Here is a 22,250-nt window from a genome sequence, read left to right as displayed (position 1 = left end):
TCATCTACCAGTGTTATGGGAGACCGCCTTCTGGAGAGAGCATTATGTCATTTGATAGCTCATTATGACCTGGAAAACTCCTCAGTGATCATGGAGGTGGGGGGTGGAGAGGGGAGCAAGAGATGTGGAGGTGATGTTCATACACAGACTCGGGCCTTCTTTCCTCTGTTTCCACAGGAGATCCCCAGCTGCTACTAGTCAGCCACCTGTCTCCAGAGTCAACCTGCAAGGTAAGCTGCATCGTGCAGCCTAATCTCCCTGTTTCAAAGTAATAAATATGTCACTTATGCAGAAACTTTTTTTCAGATGATAGCATTTGTTTGCATATCATGGCCCTCTGAAGTCTCTTGTGACTTTTTTTCAAAGGCATAGTGGAGCTTTACTTCATTCCATGTAAAACTGAATGAAATGCAGTATGAAACAGTTTTCCCATCATGTGCGTGCCTGGGCTTTCCCATCATGTGATGGATGGGTGGTAATGGGGCTCCCCAGAAGGGAGGCAGGAGCTCTATTGATACTGCAACTTCACCTAGGCTTGCAGGCCCCAGTGAATGCCAGGACAGCTAAGTTCAAAGGCCCCGAGGGGCCCCCAGGTTGGCCTGAGCTCCCCACAGGGTATGTTAGTGGTTTTCCTCCTAGCGTCAACTAGAGGTCCCACTTGAATCTACATCCTTTCCAGGTGTGAAACCAAAGCCTTTTCCAGCTCACAAATCATTTCCCTTGGAGGTCATCCAACTTTGTTCCTCAGATGTATGTATGTGGGGGGTAGGCATGAGGGGATGGCGTTGTGTTTTTCTTGTGGGTTTTTTTTTTTTTTTTTTAAGAAACCTAATGTCTCATCTTACAGGGCTGTGCATATACTCTCCGTGCAGAGTTGAGAGTTATGGAGGGGCAGGGCTACCCTGAAGCAACACTCTGGAGATGTATTGAACATAAAACCTACTTGACATAAGATGCAACCAGTTATATGAGGTTTTTAAAAGTCCAAAATGGAGTCCCTCCACCCCCACCCTCCACCCTCCCAACCATTCCCTGCTAGAGTGGTAGTGGACCTGAGCAAAACTGCAGGAGAAACAAGAAATAGAGCTCTGTTGAGATTGTCTCACACCAAACAGCACTGCCTTGAACACTTCTCTGTCCAGCTATGGTATTCCCACTGGTTTATACTTAGCGATCTTCCTTCCTTGCATGTTGCATTCTCTCGCTGGTATCACAGCCATGAGGATGATGGAAATCATGCAAAAGCCCAACTTCTAAAACAAAGGAACAAAAATATAGGTTCCATTGGCTCGCTAGTTTCCGAAGTATTTATGGTACACGCTTTAAAAAATACTTTTATTAGAAAAAGATTGAGAATAAGAATAAAGGTGAAAGGAAGAAATTAAATAAAAGTAAGTTTGCCTCGAGAAACCCATGATATGAAACAGAGAGAAGAAAATAGTACTCTGTCCAGGGGCTTCAAAGACCTGGTGTGCTGATGTACTATTTCCGTTAGAAGTTTGATAAAAGGAAACTAAATAGAGTGTTTTAACATATAACTGGTGTTATGTAGTTGGAGACCAAAGGAGGTGGTTTTGAAACTCCTATCATTTCATCATTTTAGCTTACCAGTGAGACACCATTGCTCACATTTCTGTTAGCCAAATGCAATAAGAAGCTTTTGACATCAATTTGAATATTTAAACTGTTTTCTTTTTCTTGTAATAAATACTGACAAACATTAGGAAAATATGTGATATTTATGGCTCTATAAATTAGCTCATTAGCCAAAGATGTTGTTGAAAAGATCATTTTGTGATTATTGGCACAGTAACTATAGCTTGGCACCTAGGGATTCTTTTGCTAAATTCTTTTAAAACAATGAAGCAAAGAAATGACAATACCACTTAGGCAATTTGTTTTTGTCTGTCTTTGTGGCAAACTACAAAAATTCTGGCTTTTCATCGGGAAGAGAATGTAGCGATACCAATTATTACGTAATTATAGGTTTCAAAATCTCCTTAATGCTTAACCACAACCAGAAAAGGAAGGAGGACACACACATCCTGTGTTTTGTTCTTATTATCAGCTTAAATAAGTCAGGCAGATTTTTCCTGGTATTTTAATATTTATCAGCATGTGACAAAGAGGTGTGTTTAAATAGAAATTCTAAAGGGGAATGAAAAATAAGTAGCTCAGAGCAAACAGAATTAAAACGCTGGAGTGCTGCTTTAAAAGATGATTTTTCATGATAATAAGATCAAGTTTTCATTTATTATCACTAATGTGGAACTCATTGTTTCAATGAAATCTAAGATAAAAGATACAAGAAACCCATGATCACTTAAACAGATTTAGCAACAATCCAGTTTGTTAAGAAAGCCTGACTGACCTAGGTAACTGTTCTTAGATTTAAAAAAAAAAAAAAAAAAAAAAAAAAAAAAAAGCAAGTGTAAGAGAGAGACAGAGACAAAGAGAGAAATAAAAAAGTTAAATATTTTTAAAAGGCGTTTTTTTCATGTATCTAAATGAAGGGGATGCAATTCATTGTAAAAGCTAATTGTCAGAACCCATGGTTAAGCTGGTACATTTGCTCTTACAAATTGATCATTAACTGAAATAATGCATGGGGGAAATAGCAAATTGCTTAGTCTTCAGTACCTTTATTCTCTCTATTGAATCAAGGTTTCTCTTCTCAGTTCTCAGATACAACGTGAATTTCCCTCCTCTGCTAAGCTATCCCAATATTCTTTAAAAAAAAAAAAAATCAGTGTAATTGCTCCTTTTGTGTGCTATGGCAACAATCCTATTCTAGGTTATATTGCAATTCATGGCTTATGTGTCTCCTGCATTGGAGCACCTTGGTGGCAGGAGCTGCACCTTATTCATCTCCTTATTCAAAATTCATTAGCTTAGCTATTTTCACATAGTAGGAGGACAGTAAATCTTGATTTGACCAGATCTGCATAATGTTTGTGGAGTTTATCTTAAGAAAAACATCCATAAATTAAATTTCAACAATGAGTCAATATTTTTTATCTCTATGGATATGTGAAATATTCAACTGTGGTTTTTTTACTATGAAAAAAAATCAGTTATTGCATTGAAATGAAAAGAGGTTTAAAACACATTATATAACAGCATATGTATGTATATATGTATTTGTGTGGTCATATGGGTTTTAGACAGAAAGAGTTAAATACAAAAAGTTGGCGTTTTGCACTTTGAATTGCAAAGCCAGAGGAAAGTAATTGAGAATTTAAAACGCAGAAAGTATAGCAGCATGGAATTGATACACTCCTGGTTTCAGGAGAAAGATGCACTACATCCTTCTGGAAGTGTTGAAAATGCTAACACTGTGGAGTGTAGTGAACATCTCTATTTGTATCACATTTTGCCTTTGCACAAGCAGGAATTCCAGACCTTTTCCCTGTAGTGAGTTAGGATTGGAACAGAAAGGAGGAAAAACATAGAAGAAAAAACTCTCCAAAACAAGGCAGGTTTCTGTCATCTGTATACATTCAACATGGAAATTGGAAGTAATTTTTAGGATTTCAGGCCTCAAACTATTTTCAACAGAAAAAATCAGATAGATGAGGAAAACCAGTGTGTGTGTGTGTGTGTGTGTGTGTGTGTGTGTGTGTGTAGGATAATTGTCTCACTTTTTCCATCCATCCTATCCTTTGCCTTTGCATGCATTTCAATAGTGAGTACAGATATGTCATGGGAAGTAAGAATTTCATGAAAGAGTAAATCATCCAGCATTCACTGCCTTTACAAAATGACTCTTTGCTTTACAAAAGAATTAGAGAAGGATTCCTCTTGATGGCCAGAACCTCTGATTCATATGCTGTGACTTGATTTATAATGTATATTGTATATACAACATTTCAGCAGTCAAATCCATCTGTAAGATGGGATATTCTATATTAATCTTCTTGTTCTAAAATTTAACAATAAACATATTGAGCAAGAGCATCACCAATATAATAGATTGAATGACAGTGAGTCCCCAGGTCCATGAGTCATCAGAAATGACAGCAAACCAGGCCACGAAGATGACCAGAAAATTGCCTGAAGACTTCAGGCCAGACTGGTGCAGACCAAGAGTCTCTCCCAGCCTGGGTCTCCAAAGCCTTGGTTTATGGTGGTTTTCAACACCAGTCAATTAGACAGTTTTCAAGAAAAGCCTGTACATGGAGAAATAAGATGCGATAACATAGGACTTTCCTGTATGTCTGAAATAGGTTTGCCTAAGTGAGAAATAGACTTAATTAATTTTTTTCAGTACTCATGGGAATCTCTTTCTTCTATTCTGTGTCCAAGCCATCCTGGGTGAGGAAATGACTCTTTACTGGTTGCTAAAACAGAAGGGGCTTTCTGCTAAGAAGCCTACTTCTCAATATGAGTTCTTCCCACATCTTTACTTTATTATGAATATCCCCCCGAAGATTCATGGGGGTGTGCCAGACGCAGGATCTGCTCAAGGAGTGGACAAGGGGCTCAGAGAGTTATCTTGGATTCTAAGAAATTTCAGAAAGTCATGACATTGACTGAGTTCTCATTCCTGGCCAGAGCTGCCAGGTCCTAGGATGAGAAATGGACTGTGGGTACACAAGTAAAGGGCTCTCTGAGAACCACAGCAGTGGCCTGAGAGCTGGCCTGTGTCAGATGACTGGAAATGAAGCCTGGCATAAGCACGACATTTGCTTGGTTTCTACATTAAGCAAGAACTCTGAGGCAGGATTACAACACTTACGGACAAATACGAATAAAATCAATTGTGTTACCAAAGGCTGTGGCCATGTACAACAAAAGAGAGACTGGGGGAAATAACCAGAGAAAGAGGGCGGGGGGGTGGGGGGAGAAGAAGAAGGAGTGGGAGAAAAAACTAGAAATATCAGAGAATTTTTTCATTAGTGTTCTGATTGTCCTGTGGCCTGAATTATTGGAATAATTGCCTTAATGACTCACCTCGAGTGTTTAAGCAGCCTGCACACAAATGTTAGGGCAAATGCGCTAGAAAAGCCCCAGTAATTCTGGGAATAATTCCCCAAATGGTTGTTTTATAAGAACTTCTTTTGTCTAAAATAGCCCTCTTCTGAACATTTACCCCAGAGCATCAATATCAGGCTATTTATATTGATCTGCAATTATTTCATGTATGTCTAAAATTAAGTGTGGGTAGTTGCAAAAACTTTGACAAGTCAACTGAAGTGTGAATAGTTAAAATGCTACCCTTGAGCAAACATTGCCAAAAATAAAGCCCTGCTCATTAATGGCTATTTCCCCAGTTCAAAATTAATTTCTAAATTTAGTGTGACCGCTTCTTCGTATTCAGTGGCACCAGCGAAACCTGCCGCATCTAATCTCTCACTTGCTGCCTCAAAACTTGAGTCCATTCCGGGTTGACTCCACTTCATGTTTCTGTGCTGCCGAGAAACACCATCCACCCACCCCCCCAGAAAGTTGGAATCATGCATGTTAGTAAGTATTTCAGTTATGCTATTGACGTCAATGGAGTCATTAAATAGATTGCTGGCCCTCCCAGAGGCAAATCACTGCCAGGGACCTAGATACAGACACGTTTTTTACAAAGACAACCATCAGCTTTTGCTATAGCAGTAAGCCAGAGAAAGGGAAAAGTTTATACTGTAGCAGACCTATCTCCAAACACAGTTTATTTTTTTCTTTTGCATTTTAGTTCCGGCCTTTCTTTCTCTTTGGTTACAGTAGGCTCAGGCGATGCCCACATATTGTTGCCTCAGTGTTTTGTGTTCAAAAGCATCTCCTGTAATTGAGACCGTGAGGGGTGGCCCCCCACTTCTGAAAACGTGTCTCACCTTCAGCTCTCCACAGCCCATCTTGATGTTTATTTGGTGGCATAAATTGTCTGGGCAAACCGCTATTGTCTGCCAGCAAGGCTGTGTTTGATATAGGGTTCCCTGAGTAAACAGTGTTTTCTGAACACACACACATCCACACACGCGCACAACTTTGTCCTCTCTGCACTTCTGCATGGCTCGTAGCCACAGCCCTCCATCCACGAATCGACCTTAATGCAGCCTGCTCTGTGCTGGGGCACTGGGGGCTCTGAAGCAAGGGGTGGAGGAGGAGGCTAGGGGGAAAGCTTCACTTCTCTCAGCTGCCTCATCTGCAGAGCTGCCGCAGCAGGCAAGAGGCTGCCCACGTGCCCGGGGCCTCCAGAGCCGCAGCTGCTGCCTACCTCAAGTCTGGTCATGCAGCTCCCAGGTGTGTGAGAGAGAGCCCTTCAGGAAACATCTGTCTCCTTCTGGGTATTTTTGACAGCTCCATTTACCTGGACAGCCCCAGGAGTCAGAGCCAAAGATTCACCTCATACCTGGACTCCTCCACCTCAGGGTTAAGGAGCCATCCTGAGCAGACAGCTTTCTTCAGATCTGGTCACCTGAATCCACCATGTTGGTTTCAGCTCTCATCTCCCTTCCCCACCCGTGGTCTCCTACTCCCACACTGCCCCACTTGCTTGTCAGTTAGTGTGTGTGTGTGTGTGTGTGTGTGTGTGTGTGTAGACACATATATTGATATATATGTTTGGTTTTCTTTTTTAGTTAGTGTGTATATAAATGCCAGACATCTGACCACCGTTGGTCACCCCTTTTGGTGCATCTGGAGACCTGGATCCATTCCTCCTCTACCATTGCTCCTTCTCCTATATTCCTAGCTTTGAGTAGTGGCTTCACAGTCCATCCTTTATCTCTCTCTTTACCTCCAGCAGCCAATTCCCTTTTTTTTTTTTTTTTTTTTTTTTTTACGATTTCATCTATTTGTTTCAGACAGAGAGAGAAAGAGAGTGCATTGGGGCAGGGAGAGGCAGAGGGAGAAGCAGACCCCCTGCTGAGGAGGGAGCCTGACGTGGGACTCCATCTCAGGACCCTGAAATCATGACCTGAGCTGAAGGCAGACACTCAACGACCGAGCCACCCAGGAGCCCAACCAACAGCAGATTTTTATAGCCTTTCCTTGAATCATCCCCCCTTCTTTTCCTCTCCATCCCTTCTTTCTTAATTCAGTGCTTCATCCTCCCACACTTAAACCATTATGGTGGACCTCCCCCTCGGTTTGTTGTCCTTAATCCTTCCCTGCTGCAATCCACCCTCCATTCAGGTACTAGAATTAATCTTCTAAACCCAATGATAGTTATTTCCTTAGTTGGCTCTCCTTTGCCTTCAACACAAGATCCCTTCTTCTTACCAATTCCTGCAGAATTTTGCTCCTAATTCCTTCTTTGTTCTCATCTTTCACTTTAACCCCCATGCACAACTGATGGCTGAGGTGCCCTAAACATACTGTCCCTCAAATATGTCAGGTTCTTCTTGCCTTTCGGCCTTTGTACACGCAGTTCCCTCTGTCCGAGCTGCCTTTTCGCAAAAATATCACTCACGTATTGAGCTCGGGGATATTCTTACATTGTCAAGTGAATAACTTCTTTCGACTCACTGAATCTTGGATTCTGGAGTCAGGATTCAACTAAATACATAATCTCAATCCAGAGCCTGATATATATAACACATGCTTAGTAAACACTAATTCTTTTACTCATTCCCATCTGAAAAGTACATTCCTTACCCTTCAACACTCAGCATATCTGCCATCTTCTGTAGGAGCTCCCTGCCACACATCCAAAATTATTCTCAACTATTATCTTAGTTATTATCTCAAACTCAATAATTGGCTTGTCATATTATGCTGTATTTATTTAATTTTATTCCCTTCTCAACTAAGACTGTCCCAAGTTCAAGGGCTAATTTTTTTCAATATCCCCATTTTATAGAATATGACCTGGAATATAGTAGATGCTCAATAAATGTTTATGGAATGAAAAAATACAAATGAGTATATGCCATACCTGAATCAGGAAGGATTAGAGAATTCATATTTGGCTTGTCTAAATATTTTCTAGCTCTGAGGCATGGATACAATGCTGACATTCCTGACTAATCTTGACTACAGGTAACTTCTTTTCACTTGAAGTAAGCTCTTTATCATCTATTATTACTTCAGGGGGAAGTGGCAGTGCTAAGAGAAATACAATTAAAAAAAAAGACTGTAACTAGCTTATTACTTCATACTGTGCTCTAAATGCCTAGCATAGTGCTGGCACAAAGTAGGTACTCATTTAGTATATTGAATTGAACTGGGCTGGGAATACCTGGGCCAAAACGTTAGTACTTCTCTAAGACTCAGTTGTTTTCTTTGTGTTTTGTTTTTGTTTTTGTTTTGTCTAGAAAGTAGGCATTTTAATATTCCATCTTGTAAGATTGCTGTGAAGGTTAAATGAGAAAAGCTATATGTGTAGTGCTTAAGAGTAAAGACTCTGGAGCCAGACTGCCCCTCTCAAATCCCAACTCCATTAGTTGACCTTGGGACAAATTACTTAACCTCTCCAAGTCTCAATCGCCTCACCTCCAAAATTGGGATGGAAATTTTACATATCTCATATATTGGTTGTAAGGATTCAATGTGTAAACATACAAAAAGCACTTAGAATTGCTTGTGACACTTAGAAAGTGTCATTAGTAGCATTTTATTAGTAGCATTTTATTAATCATGTTATGCAATGTGCTTCCCATAGCAGGTGGTCAGTGTGTGATAGTTAGAGGCCCAGGCCTGCTGGCATAAGCAGGGAACCAAAACAGAAAGCCTTGCTCAGTTCTTTCTAAAGGGTTCTGATCTACTTCCCTTCTATAGTAATACAAACTAGAAGGCAAGCTTTCTCGAGGTTTAAGATTCCTTTTCCCTGAAACCATAAAAATCTGAAATAGATTTGGAGCTGAAGGTAGGACACCATACAAGGATTGCTCTTTCTCAAAAACAGATTGCAGAGAATGCTGGATTAGGACTCTGATAAAGGATCTTAGTTGACTGAGAGCTTTCTCTTGCATAAACTTAACCGGACTTCTCTTTTACAATAATTGCAGCTCTACAACCCATTACAGTTGTATTTGAATACAATGTTAAATACAGAATTGTATTTAAATACAATGTTTAGGGGTTAGTGCACATCTGCATGGACACAGGTTTTTCAACTTGGGGAGCTCAGCAGAGATTAACAATGGGAGCTGGTGCAGAGCTTCCCTTTGGAGAAAAGATAAAACCTGCTAGCAGAGTCTAGCCCAGGGCATGGCTTTGACTCCTTTTGGAAAGACCCTTCTGCCCTCGATCTTCTGAGAATGTGAAGGCCTCCTCTTACACACCTACCCCTTTGTTTTCCCTTTATTGAGAGGGAAGGAGGAAAGAAGGTCAGGTTTGGCCTAGAGAAGAATGAACATGGATGTTGGGAAATGAATGAGGAAGGAAGGGGACCTTCTAAGTTCCCTGTTTTCTCCCTCCTGCATCCCCAAGACCACATGATCTTGGGGGCAGGGTGAATTCTGCTTGCTTGTTTCTGATCAACCCTTGGCCAGCACTTTATGGAGTTGACTTTAGAGCTATTCTCGGAAGCCAGGAGCATTTCAGGGAACAGTCTTTCACCAAGAGAAGAGAAACAAAGCAGGGACTGTCCCCTTGAAACAGAGAATAGGCAACAGAACTCACTGGATCTTTTTCTTAGTTTATTGTCTTACTCCCAGCCAGAGCTGATGACAAGTAGCAAACGTCACTCCTCAGAGTTTTGTACTCTTTTCCTACCTCCTCTTTGGCTGTGTCCATGGCGTGAGCTGGGGCCATGACAATTACCCAGGCCATTTGATCCATGATCCAGCCCGTTCAGATAATGCAGTCTTTGCCACTCTATCCTCAGTAGTGCTTTGACTTCAAATTTCTAGGGTCTAATCTGGCTAGTACTGCCCACCTGGCAAACTATATAGTTTCTAAAGCCCACCTGCTTGCCTCTGATTGCAGGAGAGGAAAGGAGCTACCAGTTATTCAACTCCCGTTATGTGTCAGGCATGAGGCTTGGCCCTCTACATACATTATCTTACCTAATTCTCAAAACTGAACGGTTTTGTAGATGGTTGTCCTGATTTCACAGATTTAGAAAAAGAGGCCCAGGGAACACATGGGGTCTACTCAAGACCACACAGTTAGTGACAAAGTCAGAACCGAAACCCAGATCTGTATTTCTTGAAAACACATGTTCTTTCCTGTCGTCTAGACCACGCTGTCCCGGCCCCACCCCATTGTAAACCTCAGAAGTTATAACTGATGAAAAGGGGGGTGGTGAGAATTTTACAACAGGAGAGCAAACAAACTGAATCATCTACAGCTGTAATAGCTACTATATAATAATCTCCTCCAATTCTTTTGTTGCCTATCCATTTTAAGTCATAAAAAATGTGTAAATCTTAAAAGAAGTATCTCCTACATGGTAGTTATCCATTTATTAATTTATTCAACAATGTTTATTAGGTGCTTACTATAGATGAGACCCTGTGTTAGACACTGGAGATATAATGGGGAAGAGAAAGCATTTACAGCCTCGCCTTGTTGATCTGATAGCCCAGGAAATATTAAGCAAATAAATACATGATTACACATTTGATTATAATGAAGAAAAGTACAGAATACTATAATATTGCCTCACCTGTAAAAATGGGAATAATATTAATACTTACCATTAGGCTTGTTGTAATATTTAAGTAAACTATTATACGTAAAGCATTTAAAATACTGCCCACCATCTAGTATTATTTAGTGTTGGGTCTAATTATTATTATCATTAGTTATTATTGGGATTAATGCAGATTAGGAGACAGGGAAGGCCTTTGTGAATGACTTTGACTTTGAGACCTAAACACTGAGTAGGAGCCGGGTGGGTAGAGACAGTAAGTGACACCTTACAGGTGCTGCAGTCTAAGGTCTGGATCCATAGGGTGACAATGAGAAAGGCCAGTGAGCAGAGCATTTGTAGGCCATGTGTGAAACCTGTGAATTTTATTCTAAATTATGAGAGAAGCCATTAAGGAATTTTGAGAAGAAGATTGACATGCATGATCTGATTTGAATTTCAAATACAGCACGGCTCCCTGAGCCACAAGTCTGGGCTGTTGGCACCTCCTGTGGGCTCCCCAGGACATGCACTTTCTCTGGCACAATACTGGGCACCTGCCCCTTCTGTCCACCTTCATGGCTAAGCAGGTGAGCTCTGGATCCTGATTGGCTGGGTTTAGCTCTGGTTCTATTCCTATCTTTCTGTATAACTATAGGTGAGTAATTCCACTCTCTGGGCCTTCATTTCCTCATAGGTACAATCAGGATAACAATAAGATCTTCAGCAAAGAATCATCGTGAGAGCTAGATTATTGTATGTAAAGGGTTCAGCACAATGCCACACACAGCAGTAAATAAATGTTAATGTTTTTAATGTATTATAATGGCCTGTTTTCTTGATTACTTATACCTCTAGACTGTGTGCTCAGTGCCTGGCACAGGGCAGGTGCTCAAAAAAAATTATTGGAAAACATCATTGAAAAGGACAGTGAAAGAGAGGTAGTGCAATGAATTGTAAGCAAAAGAAGAGAAAGATTGCTGACTTGCTCATGGAAAAAAATGGATTTTTTAAAAAAGATTTTATTAATTCATGGAGACACAGAGAGAGAGGCAGAGACACAGGCAGAGGGAGAAGCAGGCTCCGTGCACGGAGCCTGATGTGGGACTTGATCCCGGGACTCCAGGATCTCGCCCTGGGCTGAAGGCAGGCGCTAGACCGCTGAGCCACCCAAGGATCCCAAAAAATGGACTTTCTTGAGTCGATTTCTAGTAGTAGATTCTGATAAGGCGAAATTAGCTTATGGGGAAGGTGAAACTGAATGACTTTGCAACTGCCCAGCTGCTCCAGCTTTGGGGAACTTGAAACAATGTCCATGAGACAAAAATATGCTTCAGGATCACTGCTGCCAATCTGGATTGCCATCTGCAGACAAAGAAAAGTGGGCTCCTAAAAGAGCTGCTGCATTCCCTCAGACTACAGGACTAGCTGTCTGGAAGGCACAGGTGAAACCTCCGGAGTTCTCCATTTGCTGGCTTTGGAGGACAGTCCCACTGGCCCAGAGTGTAACCCTGTGGCCAGTGGACTTCTTTTTCACCCCTACGTTGCTGACAGAGGCTCAGTTCTACGAAGCAAACCCATACCTTAAATGTGATGCATAGGCTTTGGGAGAGGCTTTTCATGGCTTTGCACAGCTGGGAGGTCTGAGGCATTCAGTGGCAACAGCTGCTCTACGTCTCGATGCAGAGTACCTGTCCCGACAGGGGATCCTTCAAATCTCTCTTGTGCCAGCCCTATGCCATGTGCGGGCATGTACATGCATGCTGGTTTGTTATTTTTTTTTTCAATCCTGGGGGGAAGTAGGGGTTCTTTAAATGCCTTTTTAGTCAATACAACGGGCCTCTGTCCTCACTGACCTCGTTTCTTATTATTTCTTCCTCTCGCATTGCAAATTTCACCAGTCTGTCTCTCTTCACCTGCAGATCGCGTCTAGGCTTCCCTCTGGTTTGCTGTTTTCTTCATGCCCCTCATACCTCCAAACCACCTTCTCTATAGGCCTCTTAATCAAACTCAAACATACCTATGGAAAGCCTCCTACAATTAGTCTTGCTTATTGTAATAATTGTCTACTCTTTTTTAAAAAATCTTGTATTTATTTATTCATGAGAGACAGAGAGAAAGAGAGTGAGAGCAAGCAAGAGAGAGGCAGAGACACAGGCAGAGGGAGAAGCAGGCTCCATGCAGGGAGCCTGACGTGGGACTCGATCCCGGGTCTCCAGGATCACGCCCTGGGCTGAAGGCGGTACTAAACTGCTGAGCCCCCCGGGCTGCCCTGTCTACTCTTCATATATTGTATTGGGGTATCCATGTCCTGCATTGGTTTTTAAAAACATAATTTTTCTTTATGCCATTGGCATATGTTCCTTCATCTGTTTGAGTTTTTGTGTGTTCTGTAGGCTAAAAATTTTTATTGTGGCCTCCTACCAAGTAAAGGGGAAGGGAAGTGCTAAGTTGAATAAGACTCAGAATCTGATCTTGAGTTTGGACCATCTGGGAATAAAAGTGTAGAGAAAAAAACTACCGGAAGATATAGATCATATCAGTCAGGATACTCCAAAGAAGCAGAAGTAGTGTGAGAATATATATACACATATTTATGATTTATTTTAAAGTTTTGGCTTGTGTTATTGTAGGGGCTAGCAAGTTTAAATTTCTGGAAACTCAGGCAGGAGTTAATGCTGTGTTCTTGAGGCAGAATCTGTTCCTTTCCAAGAAACCTGTTTTTGCTCTTAGGACTTCAACTGATGGGGTAAGGCCCACCAATATTGAAGGTAATCTCTTTTTTTTTTTTTTTGAAGGTAATCTCTTTTACTTAAAATCCACTGACTGTAGATGTTAATCACATCTACAAAATATCTTCACAACACCTAGATCTATATCGGTTAAATATCCAGGTACTATTGCCTAGACAAATTGACACATAAAACAAATCATCAAAAGGACCAACCAATAAATAAACAAGCCTGCCCTGGATATCAGACCAGAATTATGCCCAGTTCTACACACACACACACAAAATATAAGATCCAGGAGAATAAAAAATCTTTATATTCCTTCTGACTAATTGAGACTTTACTTCAAAACATGGTAAATAACCATTCCTCCCAGCTCACAGAATTGTTTTGAAACAGTATGATGGTTTGAAAGACCACAAGGGCAACGTGTTTGTATTTTGAACACCCTGACAGTCCCCGGCAGTGGTGACACACCTACTAAATGTTGGTGACACCACAGATGCCCCACATTCTCACCATTCTCTCTGCTGAGCAGCAGTGAGAGAAAAGAGAATCTTGGGCTTTGGCTCTACAAGAATGCCAGTCATTCTGTGCCCTGTATCTGGAGACTATAAACTATTACTGTAAACTCAGTTGGGAGAAATATTTCAAAAAACAGGTTAATTTGGCCAGAAATATGTTGGAGTGGGGTGAGCATCCTCTTTATGTATAGTACTTGTTTCCACAGAAGGGGGTCTGGAACATTCATCTCCTCTTGAGGAAATTTGATGTCAGCCCCATTCGCTAGGTCATCCATGAGACCCTTTCTTTCTCAGACATGGACTGTAACACCTCCTCACGTCCATGCTTTCTCTGCATCTTGTGTTCCTGCCACTGAGAACATACACATCAGAGATGAGGCCTCCAGCCCCTTTGCCAAGCACATAGCCTTGTGTTGGCCACAGCTCCCAGCCTCTGCTCTCACCACTACAGTTCTGCATCTCAGGGGGATTCCCTGGGTACTCTAACCGTGAGCCAGGTGGTTCCCATAACCACCTCTGTCCAGAACATCTCAGACTTGTGATCATTTACCTGTAGATAAGGAATTGCTCTCAGCAAGTAACTAAACTGAATCAACTATGGATACTTTCTAGCATCCAAGGAATTGACATCTCAGCTGGTTCTTTTCCCCCAAATCTTGCTTTTTCTCCTGGTCTGGAGTCACAGGTATACTCAAGTTGTAGAAACACTTCTCTTTGTGTCCTCTTTTTCTGCAGCGATGGAATATGCTCCTTCAATTTCATTTTCTGATTTTGTTGGTGGGATTACTTATTACCCTCTACTCCTTGGGTTTCTGTGGAGGAGAGTCACTCTGATTTTTAGCAGGGAACAGCATTGGGGAAACATTCCCTTTTCACCATTCTGTGTTGCCAGAGCAAAGACCAAAGGCAGGTTATACTGGGTAGAATTTATAGCAGAGACAAGTTTTGCCTCAGTGAACCATTTAGCCCAGTAAAGATTTGGCAGAAAATGGAATGTGTTTCCTGGGAGGTGGTTCATTCTGTGCGCCTTGCCAGAAGAGCATGTCTAGATAGATGTAGAAAGTTTAACATGAGATTCTCTTATTCAGAAGAAGGGCAGACTCAGCCAATTCTGAGATTTTCCCTGCATTATGAGCATATATAATTGAACAGTGGTTTGACAAATCACTTTTAATGCTATACTATACCCAAAGTGTTTTCTTCGTTTTCAAAGAATTCACTCTGAAACATTTGTTTCAACTACAAAACAGGAGGAAGAAGGGTTAACGTAATATTAAATCCCTGCTAAATATAAGATTTGCTGTTAGGAACTACAATCTTCTCCTCATCCATAACCCTTTATGAAGTCATTATTATCTCACTTTTCTAAACTACTGAAACCATGCCCTGGTGAAGGTAGCTATTAATATAAAAACACTCAGCTAGTAAGGGAAAGAGCTAAGATTTGAACTCTGGCTTGTTCGGCTCCAAAGATGCTTGGCACTAGTCCTCTGTGCTATCAGGTACATAAAGTCTTGTAGGTGATGCCCACTCAGGTACCTGTTTTCAAGGGATACCAGCCCTTAAGATGATGCTTACACCTGCTGCTCCAGTCATACTCAGCGTTCTCCTAACAATGCCCTCCTTTTCCTGTGCTACATTTAATCTACTCTTTTCTCCAGATTCTAGAACTATAGAGAATTTAAAAGAAAATGTGCTTCAAGCCCTTCAGGGAAAGAACTGAGCCAACAGGAAGGTGATAGTGTCTTTCTCTCTTCCGGAAATAAGTCCTCTTCACTGAAAAGTATTTTTGGTATTGAGTAGGACATCCCCACAAGGAAACAAGGCAAGGGAGAATTTTTAGGACATAGGAGAGCAGTGGGAGACTTATCTCCAGAGCATTACTCACTGCTTAAAAGATATCCCCAGCTCTGGCATCACAAGGAGAGAGTTAGATTTCAGATATATAGTGAAACCGGGGTGTGCCTCTCTTGAACACAAGGAGGCAGCTGTCCAATTCCAGGCTGGCTCTGGAAAGTCCCGTTTTGAATAATTTGCTTCTGATGGCGTTTTGTTCAACGTCTTTACCTCAAATGAAACTCTGACTTAAACGAAAGAGCACTGAGCTGGAACTCAGGAAACTGAATTTTAGTACCAGTACCAACCAGGTGTGTGACCTGAGGTAAATCATTTAACCTCAGACTTAGTCATCTTTATTTTGAATTAGTTTGAGTCTTTGAGTCTAGAGTCCAATCTTACAGAGTCTTTGGATTTCCAAAATGGCTTTTGGCCCAGAAATGGTAGTGTGTGGGAGTTGGGGTAGATAATTTTTTGTCAGAGAAAAAATAGCCCCTGAGCTAGTTATTGGTGAATCTGGAGTTCAAACTCAGGTCTCTGGTCTGGCTCCCAAACCTGGGCTTCTTCCACCCCTTCCTACCCTGATATTAGGCCATATTATTGTTGGATAACACAGTGTATCTTTATTCTTTTCCTAATCCCTGTCAGCCTTGCAGTTGGCACAGTTTAACAGCAAATGGTCATTGAGTGGTTATGAGTGCTGGGGAAACAGGAAGGGAGGGCACAAGGCCCCTCACCTAAGCTTAGAAGCATTCTTATGGGAAGTTTCTGGAGCCAGATTTCTTGGGTCCCAGTTCTACTACTTATTACACTAATTACTTCTGAAACTGGTAAACTTCAGATTCTTCATCCTCATTTTCTCGTCTATAATAGTTTCCTCTTAGAGTTATTATGAAAATTAATTGAGTTATTTCATATAAAACACTTGAAATAGTGCCAGTCATAGAGTAATGACTGAAGGAATACATAGTTGTTGTTATTGTTACCACTATATATGTTTGTTAGCTCCCTCATGCCAGAAGTCTTAGAAGGTTGCAACAGGGTCTTGTTCATTGGCACTTAATAAATCTTTTTGGATCTAATTATTCCACAACTCTTTACAATGCCTGTACTATGTGGAAGGCCTCTGCTGGATCCTTGTTAGAATCTGACAACTTAGGAAAAGTCACCGTGTTTTAGAGCTTATATAATTTGCAGAATTTTTCTCTTTAACTATTCATCTTTCTTGTGGCTTTTGTTTAGAAAGAGTTAAAGGAAGGAACTGGGAAGAAAATAGTCTACGTATATGCTTATTGACTTATTCAGATGAGCCATTTGGAGGAAGTGGAATTAACAGTAGGTCAAAGGGAAGATTAGAATCTTTTTTAAAGGAGAACCCTCTTTTAGAACTCAAATGTCAGGCAAGAGAGTACTACCAATTTTTAATGGATTATCTGTGTCAGACAGAAAGAGCAGCTCATTCTCTCATTCACTAACCCTCTCATTCATTCAGCATTGAGTGAGTACTCACCATTACATGAATCGAGCATTGTGGTGGGGAATGGGTATACAGAAATGAATAAGACAGTTTCTTCTCTGGAGGCGCTCACAGTCTTTTGGGGCTGGCAAACACAAATGGATATGCAATCCAGTGTGATAAGAAGTTGCCCAAAACACAGTAAAGTGCTCTTGATACACAGAGGAAGCCAAGTGGTGAGGAATAAGATTCTACTCCAGGTAATCTGTAACAAATAACACTGTGTTGCTATACCTGGACATTTTACAAATGATTTTTATTGAATTTTTAAAAATTAGTACCTCTCATAGCTAGGTCATTCATTACACAGCTGAGGGTTTGTTTGTTTGTTTGTTTTCTTTTTTTTCAGTCATTTCAGCTCAAGTCAGTGTGTTCATTGACTACCTATTATAACTAAGTGTGTTAAGAAAATACAGATTAATTTCAAACAGGTCACTAGGCTGAGGAAGTAGGAATGTATAGGAGGTATGACTTGAACTCTGTGTTGAAGGAGGGGTAAGAGTTCACAAGGGAAAAGTGAGAAATACTATTCAAGAACCCAGATCATGTGCCATCAAAGGTATAGTGGGCCAAAGAGTGTGGGCTTAGTTTTTGGAATGAAAGTCATCTTGGCAGATTCCTGAAGGGAGGATAGAGTGGAGGTGTGTGGAGGGAAATTAGGCAGAAAAGATCAGTGGGAAAATAATAGGAGGCTTTGTATACCTAGCACACAAATCAAGATTTTATTTCATGTGCATTGAGGAGCCAGGAGTATTTGTTACACAGGGGACTACGCTCCTCAGGATACTTTGTGTGGCTATTGGCTATGATGGCAGGAAATGATGCCAGGTTTAGAGTCAGAAAACATAAGAGAAGAATTCTAGTTTACCCATCGATTAGCTGTGTGTGGTCTTTTTTTTTTTTTAAGATTTTATTTATTTATTCATGAGAGACACAGAGAGGGAGAGGCAGAGACACGGGCAGAGGGAGAAGCAGGCTCCATGAAGGGAGCCTGATGTGGGACTTGATCCGGGACCCCAGGATCATGCCCTGAGCTGAAGGCAGGCATTCAACCACTGAGCCAGCCAGGCATCCCACTGTGCGTGGTCTTGAGTGAGTTGGTAACCCTTTCTGAGCTTTGTTTTAGCCTCCTTGTCTACACAGTAAACAAGTAGAAACTTCTCCAAAGGATAGAGCAACAACCACAACAGCAATTTTCATGGATCATTATTCCCAGGGGCTTTGAGTGAGGCCTTCTATGTAATATCTAAGCCTCAGACAACTCTGTGACTTAAGATGCTAAACATAGTGTACCATATGGCCCATCACTTCCACTCTTAGGTGTCTACACAAGTAAACTGAAGACATACATCTACACAAAGTCTTTTTTTTTTTTTTTAATTTTTTTATTTATTTATGATAGTCACAGAGAGAGAGAGAGGCACAGAGACACAGGCAGAGGGAGAAGCAGGCTCCACGCACCGGGAGCCCGACGTGGGATTCGATCCCAGGTCTCCAGGATCGCGCCCTGGGCCAAAGGCAGGCGCCAAACCGCTGCGCCACCCAGGGATCCCTACACAAAGTCTTGAATGCAAGTCTTCTTAGAAACATTATGTATAGTAACCAAGAAGTGAAAATGACCTAACTGCCCATCGCCTGAATGGATAGACAAAAGATGCTATATCCATACAATGAAAAACTATTTAGCAGTGAAAAGGAACAAACTAAGAAGACATGCTACATATGATAGGGATGTACCTCAAACTATCCTTCTCAGTGAAAGAAGCCAGACATGAGATACCATATATAGTATGATACCATTAATTGTATTTTATTTACATGAAATATCCAGGAAAAGCAAAGATATGAAGACAGGGAAAGTGGGGTAGGGGCAGAAGACAGGATTAATAGTAAAGGGACATGAGGGGTAATAAAAATATTTTTAAGCTAATTCATGGTGATGGTTGCACAACTTAGTAAATCTACGAAAAATTATTGAATTTTTACACTTGAAAAGGTGAAATATATTTATGCAAAATATGCCTAAATAAAGTTATTTTAAAAACAAAAACACTATGAAGTAGGCTCTGTTCTTATTACCCTTTACAGATAAAGATACTGCCTTTCCAAAGCCTCCATTAAAAAGTAGCAGTGGAGGTGGCTCAGTTTGTTAAGAGTCTAACTCTTGATTTCAGCTCAGGTCAGGATATCAGGGTTGTGAGATCAAGCCCCATGTCAGGCTCCACACTGGGTGTGGATTGGGATTCTCTCTCTCTCCCTCTCCATCTGCCTCTTCACCCCCATGCATACTCTTTCTCTCAAAAAAAAAAAAAAAAAGAGTGATGTATAAGTTAACTAACCTTATTATGATAATCATTTTACAATAATACCTGTATCAAATCATCACGTTATTTACCTTAAACTTACACTATGTAATATGTCAATTATATCTCAATAAAGCTGGGTGGGGAAGTAGTAGAGCTAGGATTAAAAACTCTTTCTGCTTCATTTTGAGCCCATGCCCTTGGCTACTATCCATACTGTGCCCCATTGTGACAAATAAATTAAGCAAAGGATACATATTTGATCACAGTATGCAAAGAGCAGGTGTGTGTGATTGAGTCTCAGAAAATCTTAGCTGATGCTGATTTTGGCAGCTGCTGGCCAGAGGGTTTGAAAGTCTGAGTAAATGCTATACAGCAGTCCAGGCAGGAGGCACCAGGATCGTGCCCAGGCGGGTACCATCAGGAAGAAAGAACAGAAGATGTAGAAAAGGAAGCCAAGCAAGGGTTATGCTCTTACTCTTCACGTATTTTAACTTCTCTAAATGGTGTGGGATGCTTGGCTCTATTATGAGAAAAGACAAAGAACAGAAGTCTTTCTTTCCTTCAGCAAACAGCTGACACATGTTCCCATCATAAATTTTGTAATTCAGGATGTAAAACCAAATCCAACAACCCAACCCAGCAAGAAGGTTAAATAAATAAGTGTTAAATAAATAAATGTAGGGTTTTCTCCTCTTTTGGCCATGAGTCTCCACAGAAGACACCATGTGCTTTTGTGAATTGAAGTCTGCTCCTCAGTTTATTCTCTGTATCAGTTTGGGACAACACCCCATTCAGGGCTATGAATTGAAACTTTGAGGATTTGAGATTTTTGTGTGTGTGTTTTCTTTTCCATTTTCCCACCATGAGCACCATCGTTAATGGTAGTTTGGAATCATAGGTGAGACATTGCTCTTAACATCTCATCTTTTATTCTGAAATGCTGGTAAATCTCAAAAGACAGAAACGTAGACTACAGCCTTGGCATATGCAGGACTAGGTGACTTAATGGGGTTTTTCCTGAGTTACTTTCTATGACTGATACTTTGTAACACAGATGTGCCTGCCACATGGTGAAACTTTATTATTAATAAATCCACTTTCCTCCAAAACAAACAAGACAGTGTGGCAAATAGCAGTGTTTGCTCTGTATACATCTGGGTTGGGTTTTCATCATTTCCTAGGACCAAGGCCCTGGTGCTTCCCATTGCACCAGTGAAAAAAAATGTGGGAATTCAGTTTGCCTATTTTGGCAATATAAACACAGGACAATTTGTGGTCATAAAGGCAGGACTCCCCGTTCCAGAGGGCTTGGTGGCAGCGGATGGGGCTGTGAGGTTCCTTAGGGAAGACAATATTGAATCTGGAAGTGCAAAGGACCTAGGCCATGTGGTAAGGTGAAAATTGAGAACACCTCCTGGTTTTATGGCATTCACTCTTTGAGTCACAGTCCCCAGAGAGCCAGGAAAAGCTAGTGTATGTCTGCCATGGTAAGTAAGTGTTCAAGTCTGAAGAAATCTTACACGTAGCAAAACTAAGACTGCCAGCTTTGTTCACTGTTTTAAGAACTCAACCAGTCACAATTTGAGATCTCTTTATTGGACCCTATGTGTGTAGCACACCGTCCCAAACACTATGAGCAATGTTAAGTTAGAGTCCCAGTCCTCAAGGAGATTGCAGTGAGCAGTTGAAGAATGATATTTAATTGTGAAACATTTCACCATTTAAGTAACAAAAAGCGATGAGTGGTGCCTTCCTCCTCAGGGAAGCCTTTTGGAGATGTCCCAACTCCACCACCTGTTCCTTGAGGGATCATCTTGAAACCCAAACAATTTGATTGAATTCTATGAGAATAGAATCCTGGAAAGGTCACAAGTCCTGGATTTAACAGTTAAAAAGCCCTTAAATCTAAATCCCACACTGTTCCACTTGTCCGCTGAATTGTAAAATCCCTGAGGACAAGTCTATTCAAACATTGTGTATCTCAAAACTTTTACATAGTGCCTAACATTTAGAAGGTACTCTATAAACATTTGATGTTGAATACGTGAATTAACTATGTATTCCTAGCAAGGTTAACCTAAGAGTCCTGAGTTCTTTCTGGAAAGAGAAGTAATCATACCTACCTGATAGGAATTGAGAGGTGGCTTAGAATGATGGTTGAGAATGGAGACTCTGGAGCTTCATGCCTGGGCCCAAATTCTGGCCTACCATTTATTAGTTCTATGGTTTTAGGCAAATAGCTTGTTTTTGCCTCGGGGGTCCCAAAGTATCATAATACTACCTATCCTTTAGGTTTGTTATGTGGATTAAATGAATTAACATTTGTATAGTCCTTAAACTATGGCCTGGTATGCAGTCTGTGCTATGAAAATATTTGCTAAATAAAAATAAATGGAAATTGGGTTTGTAGTGAGAACGAGTGAGTGCTAATATTATAATTATGTAATTATAATATGAGTGCTGATATAAAATACTTAATGTACAAAAGATGCTGAATAAATGTTAGTTCAAAGATCTTTATATTTGATCATCCTCATTTCCTGAGGCAGTGCTTAGCTCATAAAAAATGCACAAAATGGAATATAAATATTAAGTGAGTACTGTAGGTTTTTCTGAGGATCATGAAGACCTTTGGGCTAGAATTATGGGGAGGGGTTTCATCAAGGACAAAGAGTTAAGTTGGATCTTGGCTAGGAATTAAATAGGGGTAAGGAGTTCACAAAGAAGGCATATAATTTGCATAAACTGGAAGAAGGAAAGATCCAGTCATAGTCATAAGATGCTCCTTTATCAACAGGACTTGGCACCATTCTCTGGGGGAATAATTTG

The 22,250-nt window shown here is 40.8% G+C and overlaps 1 protein-coding gene across 1 annotated transcript in view; it reads left to right on the top strand.

The window, feature by feature from the left end:
• PDE4B (phosphodiesterase 4B) overlaps positions 1-22,250 on the top strand; it is a 542,770-nt gene that overhangs the window by 440,070 nt on the left and 80,450 nt on the right. The window contains 1 exon segment of the mRNA XM_049110336.1: positions 178-230. Coding sequence (XP_048966293.1) covers positions 178-230 — 53 coding nt within the window.

This window comes from Canis lupus, chromosome 5 (assembly GCF_003254725.2).
Source record: "Canis lupus dingo isolate Sandy chromosome 5, ASM325472v2, whole genome shotgun sequence".
NCBI lineage: Eukaryota > Metazoa > Chordata > Mammalia > Carnivora > Canidae > Canis > Canis lupus.
This window is presented reverse-complemented; position numbering and strand designations above follow the sequence as displayed.